Here is a 17,932-nt window from a genome sequence, read left to right as displayed (position 1 = left end):
GTTTATAGTATAGTATATTTGACACTAAATAATATGTTTTGTTACATTATCTGTGGTCAAAAGACATTAATTATAATAAAACACACGTACACACACGAGACAAAAGAAAATACATAAAAGACTAAAGTCTAAGTAAAATTAAATATATTATGCATTTATATATGTGTGTGGGGAACTGGTTATGAACTTCTCTGAACAGCTTTCAATTTCCCATCTTAGTTCAAATTAGTCAATCCAACTTTCTAGACCGGTAAAATGTATTTCGTCACGAGAAGTTCACTTTCAAAGTACATCTCTCGCCGACTGTACTGAATAATCACCTATCTATTACGTGTAGTAAAAATATTACAATGTAAAACAATCATATTTCTGTCCACCCTCCAGGTCCACCTCACCCCATACAGAATTACTAGTAGTAAAATCGTGTAAAATCGCTTCCATTTACAATCTCAAGTTGCTAAATTTGGAACTTTTGCTTCAGGAATTAGGCCATTGATCCATACGTAATTACGTTCGATCGAAATGACTGCGCAGACGACCAGTCACGAGTGTTTCCCGAAGTTTACCGAAAATGATCGAGTCCGTATGCCAAACAAACATGGCAGCTGCAAGTTTGTTGGAGTGGATGCCCGAGTCGCTGTATGATTCAGCGATCCGGGCACTAGTTTCTAGATATTCAAGGTTTCGAAAAGAACTCAGGTTTCTGCCGGAAAATATACAATTTGATATATATTACAAGGTAGGTGTCAATTTGCCGTCTAATTTAAAATTCGAATTGTGTACAGTGCAGCATCCGGAAATGTCCCAGGATTATGGAAAGGGCGAGGATACACATAGATAAGAACACGGGAATGCACCCTTGACTCATTTGTAAAACTGTGACGTTGACAACAGTACGAATGTAGTCTGTGGCTGTTCGTCCACCACGAGTATACCAGCAGCAGTGCCAGGTGTATCTTTATTTGCGTGAATGTTTTATTCGATATATTTAAATGTCCTCAGACAAGAACACAGCAGAATACATTAATATCGGGTAATACAATCTCTTCAGTAACTGGCAGACAAACTCGACAACCCAATCTCTCAGGTTCCAAAAAATTACACCGTCTGTAACATTAATTTATTTCAGTATCATTTATAAATTACATTCTGATCTTTTTCAAATTTGTTTAAAATGTAAAAATATTGAACATGACTATGGATGGAATGGGTCAATGCATGTTTTCTTGTGCCTCCTCAAAATTCTCTTGTCATTTAAAAAGAGCATATGAGTGTGTTAAACCATGGAGCTAAAAAAAGGTTTAGTTCCATGGTTAAACCATACACAATTCGACCAGCTAAAACTTCTAATTTTGGACATTTCAATGGACATTTCATCAAGGACCTTAGATGGCTGTGGATGCGTGTATTCTAGTATGTTGGAGTTTTGTGCACATGTTGTGTTATATTTTATTGCAATAATAATAATAATATTTATTTATTTATTAACTTGTTGTATCTCCTAAAGAAGATAAAAATGGTCATAAAAAACAACACAAGAAATTAGCAAAGAAAAACACAAAGCTTCAAAGTATTTCTCATTAAACACAGAAAGAAGATTTTACTGTCTGGTATCAAAACTGGCCTTAATAAATTGAGCTATGGGTAGTGACATGTCTGCTGCTAATAATGGAAATAAATTGATCACTGTCACTACTGTAGTATGGATCCATATTGAATTCTCACTGCTGCAATGGCATCATTCTTATACAGAGAGTTGGAATACCAACATTTTTACACTTGAAAATAATTGTTAATGGCGCTTCACAAGTTTCTTTAAAGTTTTGGTTATAAGGATTTCAGTAACTTCATGTGCATGTATACAAGATAACCACAGCAGGGCTTGAACTTCATGGAAGCATATAAGGCTTGTTGCCTCTAGTAAAAGACAGATTTCCCCTAAACTATTCTTATATGTAACTAGACAATTTAATCAAATTTTGCTTATTTGATTCAATTTAAGAATGCCATATTAGTGCTAAAGTGAATCAAAATCAGGCATTTCTGTCTTTGAACTTGATCTCATCATTTTGTACAGTATGTGCAGATTTAGTTCAGGTTTGGTAAATAATTTCATACACAGCATTTTGTTTTACAAATTGATTTTCAATTGGCTAGCATGCACATATATGGACAGACATATTTAAAACCCACTGAATATGCTTGAAATGGGAAATCAACAAAATTTAAACCCAGTGAAAGTTAGTCATTTGACAGTTAGGCAGGCTTGCGCTGTATGCATAATTTTAAAGCAGTTTAGGTTGCTAATTGATCAATGTATACAATTTAAACTTACATACATGTTTATTATGACATTTTACATGGCCCATAATTGTTAACTATTATTGCTTGATTAAAATAGTACACAAAAAAAACAATTATATGGCCAACCAAACCATTGCCACATCTACTAGACATTATCCATCACCTACCATATTTACACCTCTTGCAAGAATTGCTGGTGTGAATGCAAGATCATGTGATCTTTATCAGTTTGATTTCTAGACGCAACTTACACCCACGTTGCGTTTAGTATGAACGCAGTCCTTCCTGTGGGAAACTAAACCTACTAAGAATATACATATCTCCAGTCTTTTTAATTTCGTTTTCTCAGTACAGTAACCGATGTATACATTTTAGTTCCATCACTATAGAACAATAACAATGTATACGCAGAAAGTGCAAGTTGCAAAATAACAGGAAGTAGTACAAAGTTTTATCGTCAGTCTATTTTTGGTTGCTATGCAAGAAATAACGTATCAAAATGTATAGTTATAGTTAACTCCTACTTGTTCATTCTTAGCTCATACTAATACTATGCGTGTGAGCAGTTTTTTTTAGTAAAAGCTAATAATTTTTTATTAAACTTCTTTAAAATAATGGAATATTGATTTTATATTAATAGTTGTGCGTTCATCATTTTCGTCAAATTTATAAAAAAAAAATTAGCATGGCTACTAAAGTAAGTCAATATTTTCAGGTAAATAATGTACTACAAAATGAATGCTATGATAAATTAAGAAACACAGTCTTTGCTTTTATTTGTTGGACAATGTCTTGCCACAAGGGAGTGTGCCATCTTTACCACCAAGGTCAATTTCCACTGTGCCATTTTTGCCTAAATCTCCCATCACAGGAAATTACTAGCTAGCATGCCTTAACTTACATACAAGCTTTTAGAATTAATATATCACAACTCTGAGAAGACATTTGTAAATTATTTAACTGCATGTGATTCAAGTAGAGATTAATTAATCTCTGACTTATAAACGCAACTACAGTGGGTTTAATTTGAGCTTAGTATGACGAATGAGATTGAATTACCGTCTACAGTTGTACATCCATGCAATTCTTGCCGCAACCTAAACCCATCTGTTTTCATGTCAATTGCAGCTCTACACGCAAGGTAGGCTCTGTCAGCTGGGAATGGAGTTCTGTGAATTAGAAATATTTTCCAAGGTTTTACGTGTCAATGATAAAAGGTATATGGTCAGTTTATCTGTATTTCACTTAATAATTAATCAATATTTAACATGTCTGCCATTACTTGTGAGACGCACTTGAACACTAGTACACCGGCTTAAAAATAATGATAATTTCTCACAGTATTTTCTTTTAATCACCCTCTATTATTTGTCTATAATAATAATATCAATAATAATATTTTTTCAACCTTTGTATTGGCACCATGAAAACAGTAATACATAGCTTTAAATTACATTCATCATTTCTTTTCCATATTGCCATAAATCATATTTCCTAATTAAAGCTGATGAGGTATTTCCCACATTTTCATTTATGTTCCATAGTGTATCACCAAACAGGAAATTGAACCTATAATTCAACCCCCCCTGAAAAAAAAACTATTTATTTAGTGATGAAGATTCAACTTGATTTCTAATATTAAATAAAACTCATTTCTTGATTAGATATGATTAGATGACCTACAAAGATACAGAAAGTAGTAAATGTCGTCTGTGCCCTGATTGCAGACTCCACAAATTCCATTACCCCTGTAATTTTTCCATTCCATTTTGTTACCTTCAAGATCAAAAGAGTTTGACTTAAGACGAGGGCGATTCCATGGTGATCATAAAGGTCCATTATGTAATTTTTTTGTTATTGTTTTTTTTAATCCAACAATAGTGTTTAAAGACTTCTATGTTTTTTATTAACAAAATTATTTCCTGGTTATTGTTTTTTATGAATCAACATGACGGCATTAATTAATAAACATTGGTAAAATTAATTGGCTTTGTCTGGAGAAAAGTATGTTTAAAGAGGAAATGCAAAGCTTGCATGTAAAAGGATTGTGCCTTCTCTAGATTGTCATGAGTCATAAGGTTATCCAATCCATATTTATAATTTATCGTGTTTATCTCTGCTATTTCAAATGCCATCTCCATGATACAGCTGTTCCCTCCCAAATTGAAGTATGACATGTATTCCTTATATGGCAATGGTAGATGCTGTGTCAGGTTAATTGTTTTTTGTGTGACCTTTACATTGTTTTAAGTTAAATCCTTTTTAAGTTACATCCTTCATTGTATTTCAGGCATAAGTTACATCATTGTTTTCAAGCATTGATGGATCATGGTGTGAAAGTGACAACAGTATTATGTGATGAGTATTGCGGATGTTGTGAGTCAGTTGCTAGGGTAATGAACCGAGATGATGTTGATAAAACTATAGCTCTTGGGTATGCTCTAGGTAAGACAATACATTATGTGTCTATTCATTCGTGACATTACAATGGTTTGGTACACTCAGTTATTCATTAGGTAAGAACTAGTTCAAGGCCAGATTCATCAATGAATATACCAACTCAATTGACAACCTCTGTAGCTTATTACATGAATTTTCTCATTTACATGTATTACATCAAATTGTATCTATTAGATATTATTAATCACTACTATCAAAATTAATTGTTATGATGTTATTGTCTATATTATTACATTATTATTCGCTAGTAAATTCATTTCAACTAAAAGCCAAAATTTTACTAATTCGTTTGATATCTGTAGTGGTAATTTATAACAACAATAATGAATCCCCCACAGAGTCATGCTGGGTTTGGAGAAGGGTGTGGCACATTATCTTGCATTATCTTCTCATCCAATATAATGCTGTGGGAATTCAGTATTGTTTAAATGAATTACATATCTATATATTTTTTTTTCTTTTTTTCTTTCGCTATTTCTTCGACAAGCCCTAATTAATTATTATGACTATTTAAGAAGATGGGAATGGACTAGATTAGCAGTCACCTGACGGCTTTTTTCTGATCCTATTCTCACTTATGTTCTTGCATTGTATTTAGTTTTTGATTCTATTATTCTATTGGTTATAATAAGGAGAATAAACTTATTTTATTATTATTTTTAATTAAATACCAATGTTGCAATTGAAGAATGAAGCAGGCATCATGTTCCATGTGTCGTCATTAATTTGTGTTTCTAGATGTTTATAAATTATATTTAAAGTATCACAATCATCACACTGCAATGTCTTAAGTGTTATATTTAAGTGCCTTCAATGTATGTAAAATCCCTTGACCTTAGTGAGTCAGTAGTTAGCATCATTAGTACTGGTAGATGTTTTTTTTACAGCAGAGCTATATTTGTTCCCTAGCACCGTGCAAAAAAAGCAATTAAAAGATTCTAAATAAAAAGCAACAATATGAAATGTCATGTTAATGCAAAATTATTCGTTCAGGGCATTATTGAAATAATGCAAGCAAACACTCTAAAACAGGTTGAAATATCGACATGATGTTTTAGTGGATGTTATTTTGACCTAGTCGTTATTTTACATGAATTAACAGAAACCCAATTTAGCTAGTGTCAACAATCTCACTGTGAGAATATACTTTTTTGCTACACTGTCAACTATGTTAAGCAGAACTTGTCCTATGAGTGATTGTCTGTCGTCGTTCATGTCAATTTTTTACTTTTCGACTGCTTCTTTGAAAACTACAAACCTCGGGTAGATCTCACTTAGATTTGTTCATTTCTTGATGATATCTTTAATTCCTTATTTTGGTGAATATTATTGTTAATTTTGATAAAAAGTGATATTTTCGACTTTTTGTTGAAAGTCTGAATGCTTTGATATTATACATGTGGACCTCTCTCTGATTGTTCTTTTCATGTTGATATCTTCAATTCTGTAATTTATGGTAAAAAGTGATATTTTTGACTTGATGGCTTTGATACTTATACTTAGAGGTACATCATGTGATCTGATCTCAGATTTGTTCATTTCGTGATGGATTTTTGATTCCCTAATTGAAATGTGCATTGCTAACAGCGAAGTTATCTCTGCCGAGAGGCTGCTTGTTTTAAATTAGCAACATTTTGAGTTAGGGATATAACACATTTGCTAAAGTAGCTAAAGTAACATGCTAGCTAAAGAGACATATTTCACAGTATGTACCTGTGTCCCAAAAATGCACACAGAATCACACTGACACATCAAATTAAAACAGGTGTAAAAAGCTGTTCTGAAACATCTACATACAATTGAATGTATATACATCATTCGAATTTAGCCTTTGCTTTATATTTCCAAAAATAGGCTATAGTCAATATAACAATTTTGTTATTTTAAAACATACATACACCTGTATTAATTATTTTCATATAAATACTTTCACAATGCATATTTATGTCAGGGATGTGTAGTGTTAAAACCTAGAACATGTATGTTTAGACTATGAGTGCCAGCATGGGTATCATGACCTCTAACCATATTTCTCATTCATATCCAAATAAAAGTGTAACTGTATATTATATCAGGCACGCATTCATTGTAAATACACATAAATTATTCTGTTGTCACGTATACCGTAAGTCAGATACAAAATGAATGTAAATCTTCAATAAAATAAAAAGAGCTTGATATTGTTAAGCAAGGCCCTGATGTTATTTTTCCTTCAGAACTGCTGACTTGTGTATTCGTTTTTACCTGGCTAACAGATCTGCCTCAGGTGTTTCTGATTACATTCATTAAATCCATATATTTATCTTTGTATAATTATCACAATCACATAAAAGAGACATTTAATAGAGCACTGCAAAGCACTCTATTGACATTACAGGCGTGATTGTAACCTTTGACCTCTGTTGGTGAATAGCCTTCAGTAATGGGTGTGTTGGATACATTTATGCTGATATATCATTGTATTCAAACATAACACTGTGAATAAAGTGATCTGAACAGTGTAACAGTCAGCTTGTACAGCTGCACATCTGCTCAGTTTCACTAGACTAACTTTGTACCGAACATGAAATGTGTCCACTTAATAGTTTTTATCTCTGAATCCTCTTCTCTGTTATCATTTTCTCCTCTAGTATGTTGTGTGAATTTAAGTCTAGTTTTAAATGTCACTCACTGAATTTAACTGATATATTTGATTGCGCCACAATTTCACTATTTTCTCCTGGTTCCAAAATGCGCAATAATTGTGTCTCATTAACAGATTTCCTTGCATCAGAAGCGTATTATTTAGGGTGTTGCCATGTTTAGATTGCTGGTTTGGAAAAGTAAAACTTGGACAATGGAAAGTTGCATTGAAACTTTCATTCAGGCATGATACAATTTTGAATATATAAAACAACAATAGAGGGTATTGATTTGATTTGACCATATTAAATTTAACAATGAGACTGAACTAATGTTATGCAGATTACATATTTATTTTGATCAGTGTTGGACAAAGTTCTCTGCTAGTCAAAGGGGAAATAAAGTTCTGCGTACATATATTCAGTCGTGCCCCAGGGTTATTTTCTAGATCAGTAACCCTGGAATTAGACCAAGCTAGGCAACAGGCGTGACCTCTTATCCTTCACAGGTGGATTCTTTACGGAAGCTGGATGGTACTCTGCAGCTGAGAAAGTACTGCTAGCCTGTGAACAATTATGTTGTGTGTTCAATGATAACGCACACTGGCTGAAGGCGTTAGAATGCTGTACAAGGTAAGTTTCTTGTCTTAACTACATGTATTTTATCAGGAAAATATTTCTCTTCAAATAAAGGAAATAAAACTCTGCTACAGATTTTGATGCCCATTATGTCAATTCCTGAAAGCTACTAATTAACCCATGCGCTATAATTTTTTAAGGGAAACACAGGTTTTCCGATTACTTGAAATGTCACAAATTCTCATGGATGCATGAAATATGAATTTATTTTTCATGTCATGGCAAATTCTATATGAATGTCAGTTGTGAGTGATGATTTTACAAAATTCAGTCTGGCTTCTGGAGCTTGAAGTATCCGCAAAACTTAATTTCAGTTTTGATTAACTTGACCAAAAATGAGATCAGAAAGTTACGGCACTCGAGTTAAAGTGATTGAATGCTGACTTACTGCACCATTTATCAACTGTATTTTGACTTTACTACAACAAATCTTGTCATGCTTAAAGTGCCTGTGAAATGGCTGCTATTTTCACGCCTAAAATTATCCATTGATACATAAATATTATTATTATTTTTTTATGTTTCTAAGCATGAATTATTTTTTTAAGTGAAAAAATGTGTTTTAAACTCAATCTACTGCAACTTTTTTTTTGTGTATTTTAAAACGAGGCTCCTCATTAGCTTCTTATTTGCATACAGAAATTCCCCTTGTGACGCCAGAAGGGGAAGTCGCATGGCAGCTTGCATTGCCGATACGTGTAGATAAGGCAAATTTCTTCTGCAGTTTTCTCGTCTTTGACTAAATTTTCACTTATGTACTTGTTCGTCGAGGAGGAATGGACCATAATGAACAGATAGTATCAATTTTTGTTGCATGGGGTTGAGTTAGATGCGAAATATGTTCATTCTGGTGTAGCTGATCACTGTGATCGTCAGCGGCGCACGTTTGTACACTGTCGCTGGACAAAATAGAATTAGACGTCGGAATTATCTCGTTATTTAGCAGGTTACTAGGCACGTCACTACACTGTTTTATTTCATCGATCGTCTGAGTAAAACTTTCAAAATTAAAATAAAAGAGAACATATTTTGACATTCTAAACATTATAAAATAATTTAAAAAACGACAAACCACAGTTACTAAATAAATGACAGCCGTGTTAAAAATAAATTGAAATTTTGTTGAAATAGGTGAACGCGTCAAGTCACGACGAGGGCAAGTGCGTTAAAAGCGGCGTTTAATTGGATAACAAAAATAATCGAGATCGACACACATACAGATAAATTCAGAGTGGGTTCGAGTTAGCATGGTCCATGGCGTGATTGTCATAATTATAACATCATATTAAAACTTTATTTGGTGGAAACACATTGACCAAGCCCGGATTCTTATTTCAGAAATTATTACGCAGATCAAGCTGCAAGCATGGAGGTAAAAAAAGAACAGAGGTGTGAATTCGACATTCAACACAAACCACCAAACAATTCAGAAACTTTTAGCCTTCGAAAATGAAAACAATTAGCAGTGTGTAAGGGCTGTGTAATTTCCTGTTTGTCCGACGCTTCGTTTTCGTGTCACTGTCAAAATTATTGCTACCTTTTACTTAACAGGGACTAAATGATCTCTATAAAACGATAATCAGGATCGCAAAAAAGTCAACTCATTTGAAACACTTGCCGGACGTCTCTCTCTCTTCTGAAATCCGCCTCGGTGATCATGGTCCGGAATCTATTTCTTTCAAAAGTGTTGCGCCAGGTTTATGTTGTCGGCGTTTCTCTTTAAACCTAGTTGTTTTATTCATGGACGAGGACAGTTTTTCAAAAAAATGAATCTGAGGCCGGTCAAGTGGCTTTCGTCCACTGATGTCGCACCTTCGGATCGATTAGAAACGTGTGAATACTTGCACTATGACTATACGTTTCACTGCAACTGCCCACAACACAACATCTAAAAACTCTCTCTCTCAAAAAAAAAAAAAATAGACAAAGAAAGAAAGAAAAAAAACGCTCGGCGAGAGTCGGAAATCCGGAAACAGTCGACCGTTTCAGGATAGGTGGGCGTGGCTACAACACGAGAAATATCCCAAATTTACTTGGATACGATTAATCATTTTCAGCAAAAAAATCAATAACTGCCCATTTCAGTGGGATACAGATCTAAAATGGGAAACGTGAGGGTGGGCATTGCACAGGCACTTTAAGGGGAGCAACTAACCCAAGAAACATGTAATATTTGGTGTTCCAAGTTCGCTTAAAAACAATAGCAACGTGACTAAAATATTCATTCATTCATTCAAAAAGGAAGCATTGAAAGTGTTTCACATCAAGTATTGGTTTTATAGTGCAGTCAGTTTTCAAAAATCAAACAGATAAACTTGCATGCAATTTGGTGACATAACACCCTAAAACTTGAATCTGAAACAGAATCCACCACCATGCTTGATGGTATTCAGCTATAGGAAAGAAACTTCTGATCCAGATATCTTGTAAATACTGTACATTTTAACTGTTGCATTTATAACAGTTCACATATTTTTGACACATCAAATACGTCTTAACATGCACTGCTTAAAATTTCGCAATTTCTCTTGACTTGAAATTCTCTCACAAAATTAAAAAGGGGCTTGCATATGATAGTAGTTGAGAACGTAATTTCTTAATTAGGTATTATAGATTTACAGAATATTGTTTTGGTTTTCTAGGTTACTGCATGTTAGGAATTGTAATTGTAAATACTACAATGCGGAAGAAACATATTCATCAGCTGTACAGTATATGGCTAAACTCCAACAATCTTGTATACCTGCAAACTTAGCTTCATTACATGGGGAACTATGTGCACTGTTATTTGCCAGAAGTCAATATGATGAGGTAAATCAGTCAGTTTATTCAACATGCATTATTGCAAACACACTTCTTTGACTGGTAGTATTTACATGTATACAAATGGTAGGCCTAAGGTTGTACATCAAAAGAAATTGTTCCATTCATCGATACAAAATTAGTTGGCTGAAGCACTAGGCATGACTCATTCACTAGTATATGCACCTTTAGGAGACAGGTGTCTTGTGGCCTGTTGTACGTAGAGCTATAACTTAAAAATTGCCATGAGGATAAAAAGATCGTCTCAAATATAGAATGTGTTTTATGTGGTGAAATGCACTGCTTTTATGATTTGCACTTGTACTTTCAACCATCCACACCTGTACACATTCAGATTGTTAACCTTTATCTTCCTCTTTTATGCAGGCATTCCGAGTATGCATCGATTCAATGAAGAGCATCACTCCATGCATGCCAGTCAAGGCAGTGATTGCAATACTTAGACAAACTTCCAAGGCATGTGTAGTTAAACGAGAATTCAAAAAAGCTGAGACTCTTATAAAACATGCTGTCTATCTAACAAGGTAAGTGACTCCTGTGTTATTGCTTTCTATCTCAGCTAAAACAAACTTGTTCAGATAATTGATAAGATTGTTAGTAGTTCATGTAAATATGAATTTGACCTAAACCCTGACCCAAATTTTCAGGTATTGTACAATATATAAGCTATAGCTTGTAAATGGTTCATTGTTTTTTCTACACAAATTCTGTACTCAGAGACTTGTATATAGTTACATGACATAAAACCTTTTTTAGACTATTAACTGTGTTTGGTCCTTTTAGAATGTTGGAAGAAACTTTATATTCATTATTGAGTTAAAATGCATATTGTTTCAGGCTTAGTCAAGGATTACATTAACCCCAGATTCTGCTTTCTGGATCTACCATATTAGAGAGGAACCCCATTTGTAATAATGATGCACAGAATATATTTAAATACTTTTCATTTTCTTATCAGGACTCACTACACAAAAGCATTTCAGCCTTTTCTTGCAATGTTTTTTGCATGGTTACACACAAAAAACATACTTTGTTGGAGTGATCAAAACCACTCTGGATGTAATTCCCAATTGTATGAATTCAGAGAAATCTGCTATTCGATAGATACCATATACAACTACTACTTCACTTCACAGGGAGCATTTTGGTATACATCATCCCAAGTACTCAGATGCCCTTTTAGATTATGGTTTTTATTTACTTAATGTGGATTCCATTAGCCAATCTGTTACTGTTTACCAGGTATGTAATAATTTGTAGTTGTTCCATCTATGTTGCATACATACATAGCAGTTCGGTTTGATCCTCGGCCTGGAAAAAATTGTCCAACAAAGTAGGCATTTTCTAATTTGCTAGGTTGGTTAAGGTAGTTTCCAATGAGCTGTGCAGTGTTTTTCCACAATGGGTTTTAGGTAGGTGGCCCTCCCTCCCACCAAGTGTTACGACCACCGAGTTACTGTCAACACCTACCCACCAACGTACATCCGGCTAAAATGATTTGTAAAGCTTTCAGTGTTCTTTCCAGGTCGAAACAAAAGAGTAGTTGTCCATCCCTTCATTTTGCTTATTGCTTATTGTATTCATACTAATAGTGAAAGAGTAAACATCGAGCAGTTGGTCACTGTGTCAATTGTCTGAATTCATTGTTGCCGCTGATTGCTTATACAACAGTTTCAATTACAGATGTCTTTTTTAGTAATCATGTTCCGATCATGAAAGCAGGAAGTAGGTATGAACGAAATATAAATGCACAGAAAATAAACAAATATATCAGCAGATTACATGTAAATAAAAATGAAAATTCTAGTCGTATTTACAATGTTTGCTCGAATTTCATTCATTTCATAGGCATAGGAAAAAGCAAACTGATGACTTCTTGGCCTACCTCATTTAGTGACCGTTGGCCACCAACAGTAGTTGGCCCTGTAACGATTTACATCCAACTTGCAAAAGGGAACAGTGCATTCTGGGTGTTTAACTTACAGTACAGTACTGACCTAAGTTTTTGTTTTTCACCAGACTGCATTGAATATTCGCAAAGCAATATTTGGTGGTAGAAATATCCATGTTGCGATAGCACATGAAGATCTTGCTTACTCCTCGTATGTCCATCAGTATAGCTCAGGAAAATTTGATGATGCACAGTAAGTAGTGACTATCCTCACTGAATAATTGCATGCCATTGTGGGTAATTAACATATTAAATGTTTTTATGCTGACTTTAGACTAAGTGACAGGAATTTTGTGTGAATTTTATGTTAACCTTTTCACCACCAGTTTCTTTTTTTCATCACAAATACACAAAATAGTGCATAGTTCAAATATGCACTTCTCTTCTGAAGATTGGGACAAAAATAGCCAAATTGTTTGAGTAAAAACTGAAAAATGACTCAAATTAGAGTTCATTTTCAGAAATATTGAAGAATACAAGAAAAAGTGCAGTCAAATTTGAGCGAGGAAAAGTCTGGTGGTGAAAAAGGTTAAAAAAATGGTTACAGTTAATTTGCATACAGTTTTAGGTTGCCCTTATACAACAAGCAAAACATTTAATGATCAAGCATACAATATCTACAATTTATGATTTATGTGCATTTCAATACAATTATTCAACACTTCACCAAACGATAGTTTATGTGTAAGAACAGTTACAAAAGTTATATCGGCAGCCTTACATGTATTGTCTGATGTTTACAAGTACCCTGTAATTCAGAACAAATCGTTTATGATTTGAAAGACAAATAATGCTGTGATAATAATGTATTACTATTTCATTTGTCATCTCAGTTACCATGCAGAAAAAGCTATTGAAATAATTACTCAAATTTTACCAGAAGATCATTTACTGTTAGCCTCCTCCAAGAGAGTGAAAGGTAAGATATTTAGTTTTTTTCACCAGCCATGTACATTTATTCAGCCATCTGGCTGCTGAACAAGTAGAAGCCACTCACAATCAGAAAGACAGCAAGTAATACCTTGTGAATGTGAAGTTGACAGTATTGTATGGATTTCACTCCATCATACAGTCTATTAATGATTTAATTACAAGTTTTTTGTCCTTTCTATAAAGCACTTATTCTTGAAGAGATTGCAATTGACAGTCACAACAAAGAAACAGAATCCAAGCTTTTACAAGAAGCCCAAGAACTCCATTTATCATCACTTAATCTTGCAAAGAAGGCATTTGGAGAAGTGAATGTACAAACAGCTAAACATTATGGTAACCTAGGAAGACTGTATCAGTCAATGCGTAGGTTTAAGGCGAGTGTGATTTATTTTAAGTTAGTCTTAGTAAAAACAGAATATTATTATTTGATTTTTGAGTGACTCAAAGTGCCAATTTTATATTTAATGCAGTGGGTTAATGAAGTCATCCCAGGACTGGCTTTTCTGTGTTCAGTCTTCAGCCATTTGTGCTAGGTTGAGTTGGAAACTTCTGCTTCTATTACTGTTTCTTCTGACTAGTCTTTTAACTAATCTCGTTGACAGGCTTGAAGCAGATCAAAACATAAACATTGCTGATGGTCATTACTATAGTATTTTATTGTTTAAAGGGTGGTGGTCGTCGCGCAGTGTGTGTTCAAATGTCATGTACACAATGTGTTTTACAATTTTTGTAAAATCGAACAGGGCACGGCAGAATGACCACCGCCATTTAACAAAAATATTTAATTATGAACAATCATGACACAACAGATATCTAAAAACTGGCCTATACTAATATTAGGCATTCATTGTTTGCTAGTTTGTTTCTAGTTTCCCCATGTGCTGTTCTGATGACAGTACCACGTTAAGTTGAAAATGTTTCTGATTCAGCATCACGTTTCCTAATTGGCTACTGTTAGAAATTTGATAGCTATTGCAGCCATGTGAATCCATACAGATAAACAATAATATCAAGATATTGGTATCATTTCAGGAAGCAGAAGAGATGCATATTAAAGCTATTGAAATTAAAGAAAAACTACTTGGGGAAGACGATTATGAAGTAGCATTATCAGTTGGTCATCTGGCATCATTGTATAACTATGATATGAATATGTATGACGATGCTGAAAAATTGTATCTAAGATCAATAGATATTGGTAAGTCAGTCATTCCCTCTCATAAAATCAAGGCTAATGTGTCAGATCAATTGATATTGGTTAGTCAGTCATTTCCTTTCATGAAATCAAGGACAATGTGTGTGTTGCCAGCAAAAAACAAATTATATTTATTATGTCATTTTAGGAACCAAGCTGTTTGGAGCTGGTTACAGCGGATTGGAATACGACTACAGAGGACTCATTAAACTATACAACTCTACGGGAGATTATAGAAAAGTAGTTGACTATCATCAAACATTAACCAGCTGGAATCTATTGAGGGAACATATTGAAGGACCACAGGATGTACTTGAAGACCTAGCTAAATATAAACCTGTACCCACTCATGAAGTTATACAGCAGTTCTTAAGAGGGCTGCATAAAGACAAAGCGGACTAATTTTTACTGTGATTGTATCACCATGGATACGATTGAACAGTTAGATGCTCATAAATGAAATTTACATAGTGCTATGTCCAAAATAGTGCAGCTGATTTGCATAACCCATGGCCAGCCAGTATGGTGTTAGAGGGCGCCATCACCAGCCAGTCCAAAGTAGTGCAGCTGATTTGCATAACCCATGGCCAGCCATCCAATCAGAAGATGAAACTTTTTATATAATAATTCATATAATTTATTTTATTATGGTTAGGCACGTTGTAACTAGTGAGAACGCCCTCACCCAGCAATACAAAGTAGTGCATGGCTGGCTACTTTGTTAGAATTACTATACATTTTAGTTCCTTAATTTATTTTTATGTTTGGTAAATGTGGCCTGCATGCTAGAGGGCATTGTTTGTTTCAATCATAATGTACAAAATACATGAAATCATGGTGATGACCATAATAGCACAATTAGATTTAACATACACATCCTGATGTTGCAAATACTTGAACGAGTGCTGGCTTAATTTATACACATTATCTTAGTGGTCAGATTCGTTTCAGCTAAGCATCAAAATAATAGTATTTATTTGGTCTGGTCACACCAGACAAAACACATTGCAGCTCAATGCACTTCATTTGCATCTATGACACTGGATATTTCTTCTGATGTAGTGGCTGTGTCTTTGGGCCACAAGAATTATATATATCATCCCATCATATTATCGGAAAACCCAGGGTGTTTTATCACTTGTTTTAATTATCGGTACTTTTTTTTAAAAATTTGAATTAGGTGACATAGTGCATGGTTACTGCTGTAAATTTTTAATATTTTTAAAACAATTTTATTGTAGATTGCATTAAAAAAAGCAACAAAAATGTGTGACATGAACAGATTAAGTGCACTGTGACCTAAGGTCATGACCTCAAAAATTACATTTCACTTCTAGAACTCGCTTGTTTTTTTGGGGTTGCAGTCTGTTCGATGCAAGTATTTATTTTTAATCGTTGTCATTTTGTCTCCCTAAACAATGTCAGCTCATGCATGCCTTGGTATTGACATCACTCATGGTAAGGTTACTCATGCATGCCATTTGCCCCAAAGCATGATTTGCATGCATTTTTCGATGTCAATGAATCGTCTGTGAAAACACAATATCAACATGTCTTCAACTGTGGTATGTCTGATGAACTACCGGTAATTTATATCAATCAGAATCATTCCATGGCCTTTTCTATAGTCCTTGTTCGTTAACAATTTGAGTTATGCCAATGAAATTTCCTTCCTCCTATATTATGTCCTAATGACAATCCAGGGACAATCATTTGATCTGTAATTGTATAGGTTTGAGTATGTTTACAATCTAAACTTCACTGTTGTGTGTGAGATGTTGTAAACCTCACAAGTGAATCTGTAATAATTAAAAATTACCATTTTAAAATTGACTTTGCACCTTTGGATATGTAAATGAATCGTCAAGTATAGCATGTGTGTATCGTATAGTATGCTATGTTTCTGGGTGCTGCTTAGAAAATACCCAAGTCACTTCAGTCTCTGTCTGTCCACATTCTCTGTCAATGATTGGTTTACATACCTGAAGGTGCATTTCTTCAGTTGAATATACCACTATTTGTACTGTGGCCATCATATTGCTCTGAATACTGAAACAACATTGCTGGCTGGCTTTTAAGCACATCTCATTACATGATTAGAACTGGTAAGTTCAGACTATTTTTACGTGATCTTCTATTTATATTGAACGAGTACCTAACTATTAGTTTGACTACATAACTATCTCCATAGCAAACTAATCAGCAACTTAGCTGTCAATGATTTGGTGCGACAGTAGAGGATTCTTAAGAACAGAGGAGCAAGTTTGCAAGTAGATAGTAGTGTGTGGAAAGTTTGAGTTTGTTCAGGTTATTGCAGCAACTTCTTGGAATGGGTCTGGCAAACTGATAAAGAAGCGTACTTGTAGATCAGTACTTGCCTAGAGACAATGGTATCTGATGCCTTGCAACCTGTAAACTTTGTTGAGTCATTCAAAGTGCAGGAAATGATGCTGTCTCAGAATTATACAAAGGGTTTATTCTTTTTAATGTGATTAAACAGCCATTTTTTGCAGTTGATGCGTCTGTTCCATTGATCTCAAGAACCAATTATCAGATTTTAATGAAACTTGATACATAGATGTTCAGTTTAGGGTTACTAATTAAATTTATAGGTGTGCCACTGAACATATCTTCAGGGTTGAAATCTCTGCATATTAATTACCTACCGATATGCGTCATCCTTAATATGCACAACTATAATGTACTAAACACTACTGCTGATAGCAACATGCAACCAATGCTATAATAATGAAGGCATCCGAGTGTTACACGACTAATGTATGTCTATATGATCATATACATAACTGTAATAAGTCCTGTTGCAGATAAAACCATGCAATTAGTACCAAAATATCAAATCATGTTTGATTATTCCAGTAATGAAGTAATTTCTCTAATTAGTGTACACCCACCTTGCATGTGTACAGAACGATGTTGGTAGATTCAGTAGTTTATGTTGGTGATTGTGTGTAGCTTGTTGACTCGCGTGGATTATTTGTTAATATG

At 34.2% G+C, this 17,932-nt stretch overlaps 1 protein-coding gene across 1 annotated transcript; it reads left to right on the top strand.

Moving 5' to 3' along the window:
- The first annotated feature begins 583 nt into the window (after window positions 1–583).
- On the top strand, window positions 584–17,438 carry LOC100366855 (amyloid protein-binding protein 2). Its single transcript, XM_002733728.4, has 12 exons — window positions 584–739; window positions 3,433–3,521; window positions 4,595–4,749; window positions 7,895–8,018; window positions 10,667–10,835; window positions 11,214–11,371; window positions 11,984–12,089; window positions 12,867–12,991; window positions 13,632–13,717; window positions 13,915–14,105; window positions 14,764–14,929; window positions 15,075–17,438. Exons 1-12 carry the CDS (start codon window positions 599–601, stop codon window positions 15,326–15,328), a joined length of 1,764 nt encoding a protein of 587 aa, XP_002733774.1. The 5' UTR covers window positions 584–598; the 3' UTR covers window positions 15,329–17,438.
- The last annotated feature ends 494 nt before the right edge of the window (window positions 17,439–17,932 follow it).

Source organism: Saccoglossus kowalevskii, chromosome 16, assembly GCF_978046115.1.
Source record: "Saccoglossus kowalevskii chromosome 16, keSacKowa6.1, whole genome shotgun sequence".
NCBI lineage: Eukaryota > Metazoa > Hemichordata > Enteropneusta > Harrimaniidae > Saccoglossus > Saccoglossus kowalevskii.
Note: the sequence above shows the minus strand (reverse complement) of the source record. Positions and strands in the feature narration are given on the sequence as shown.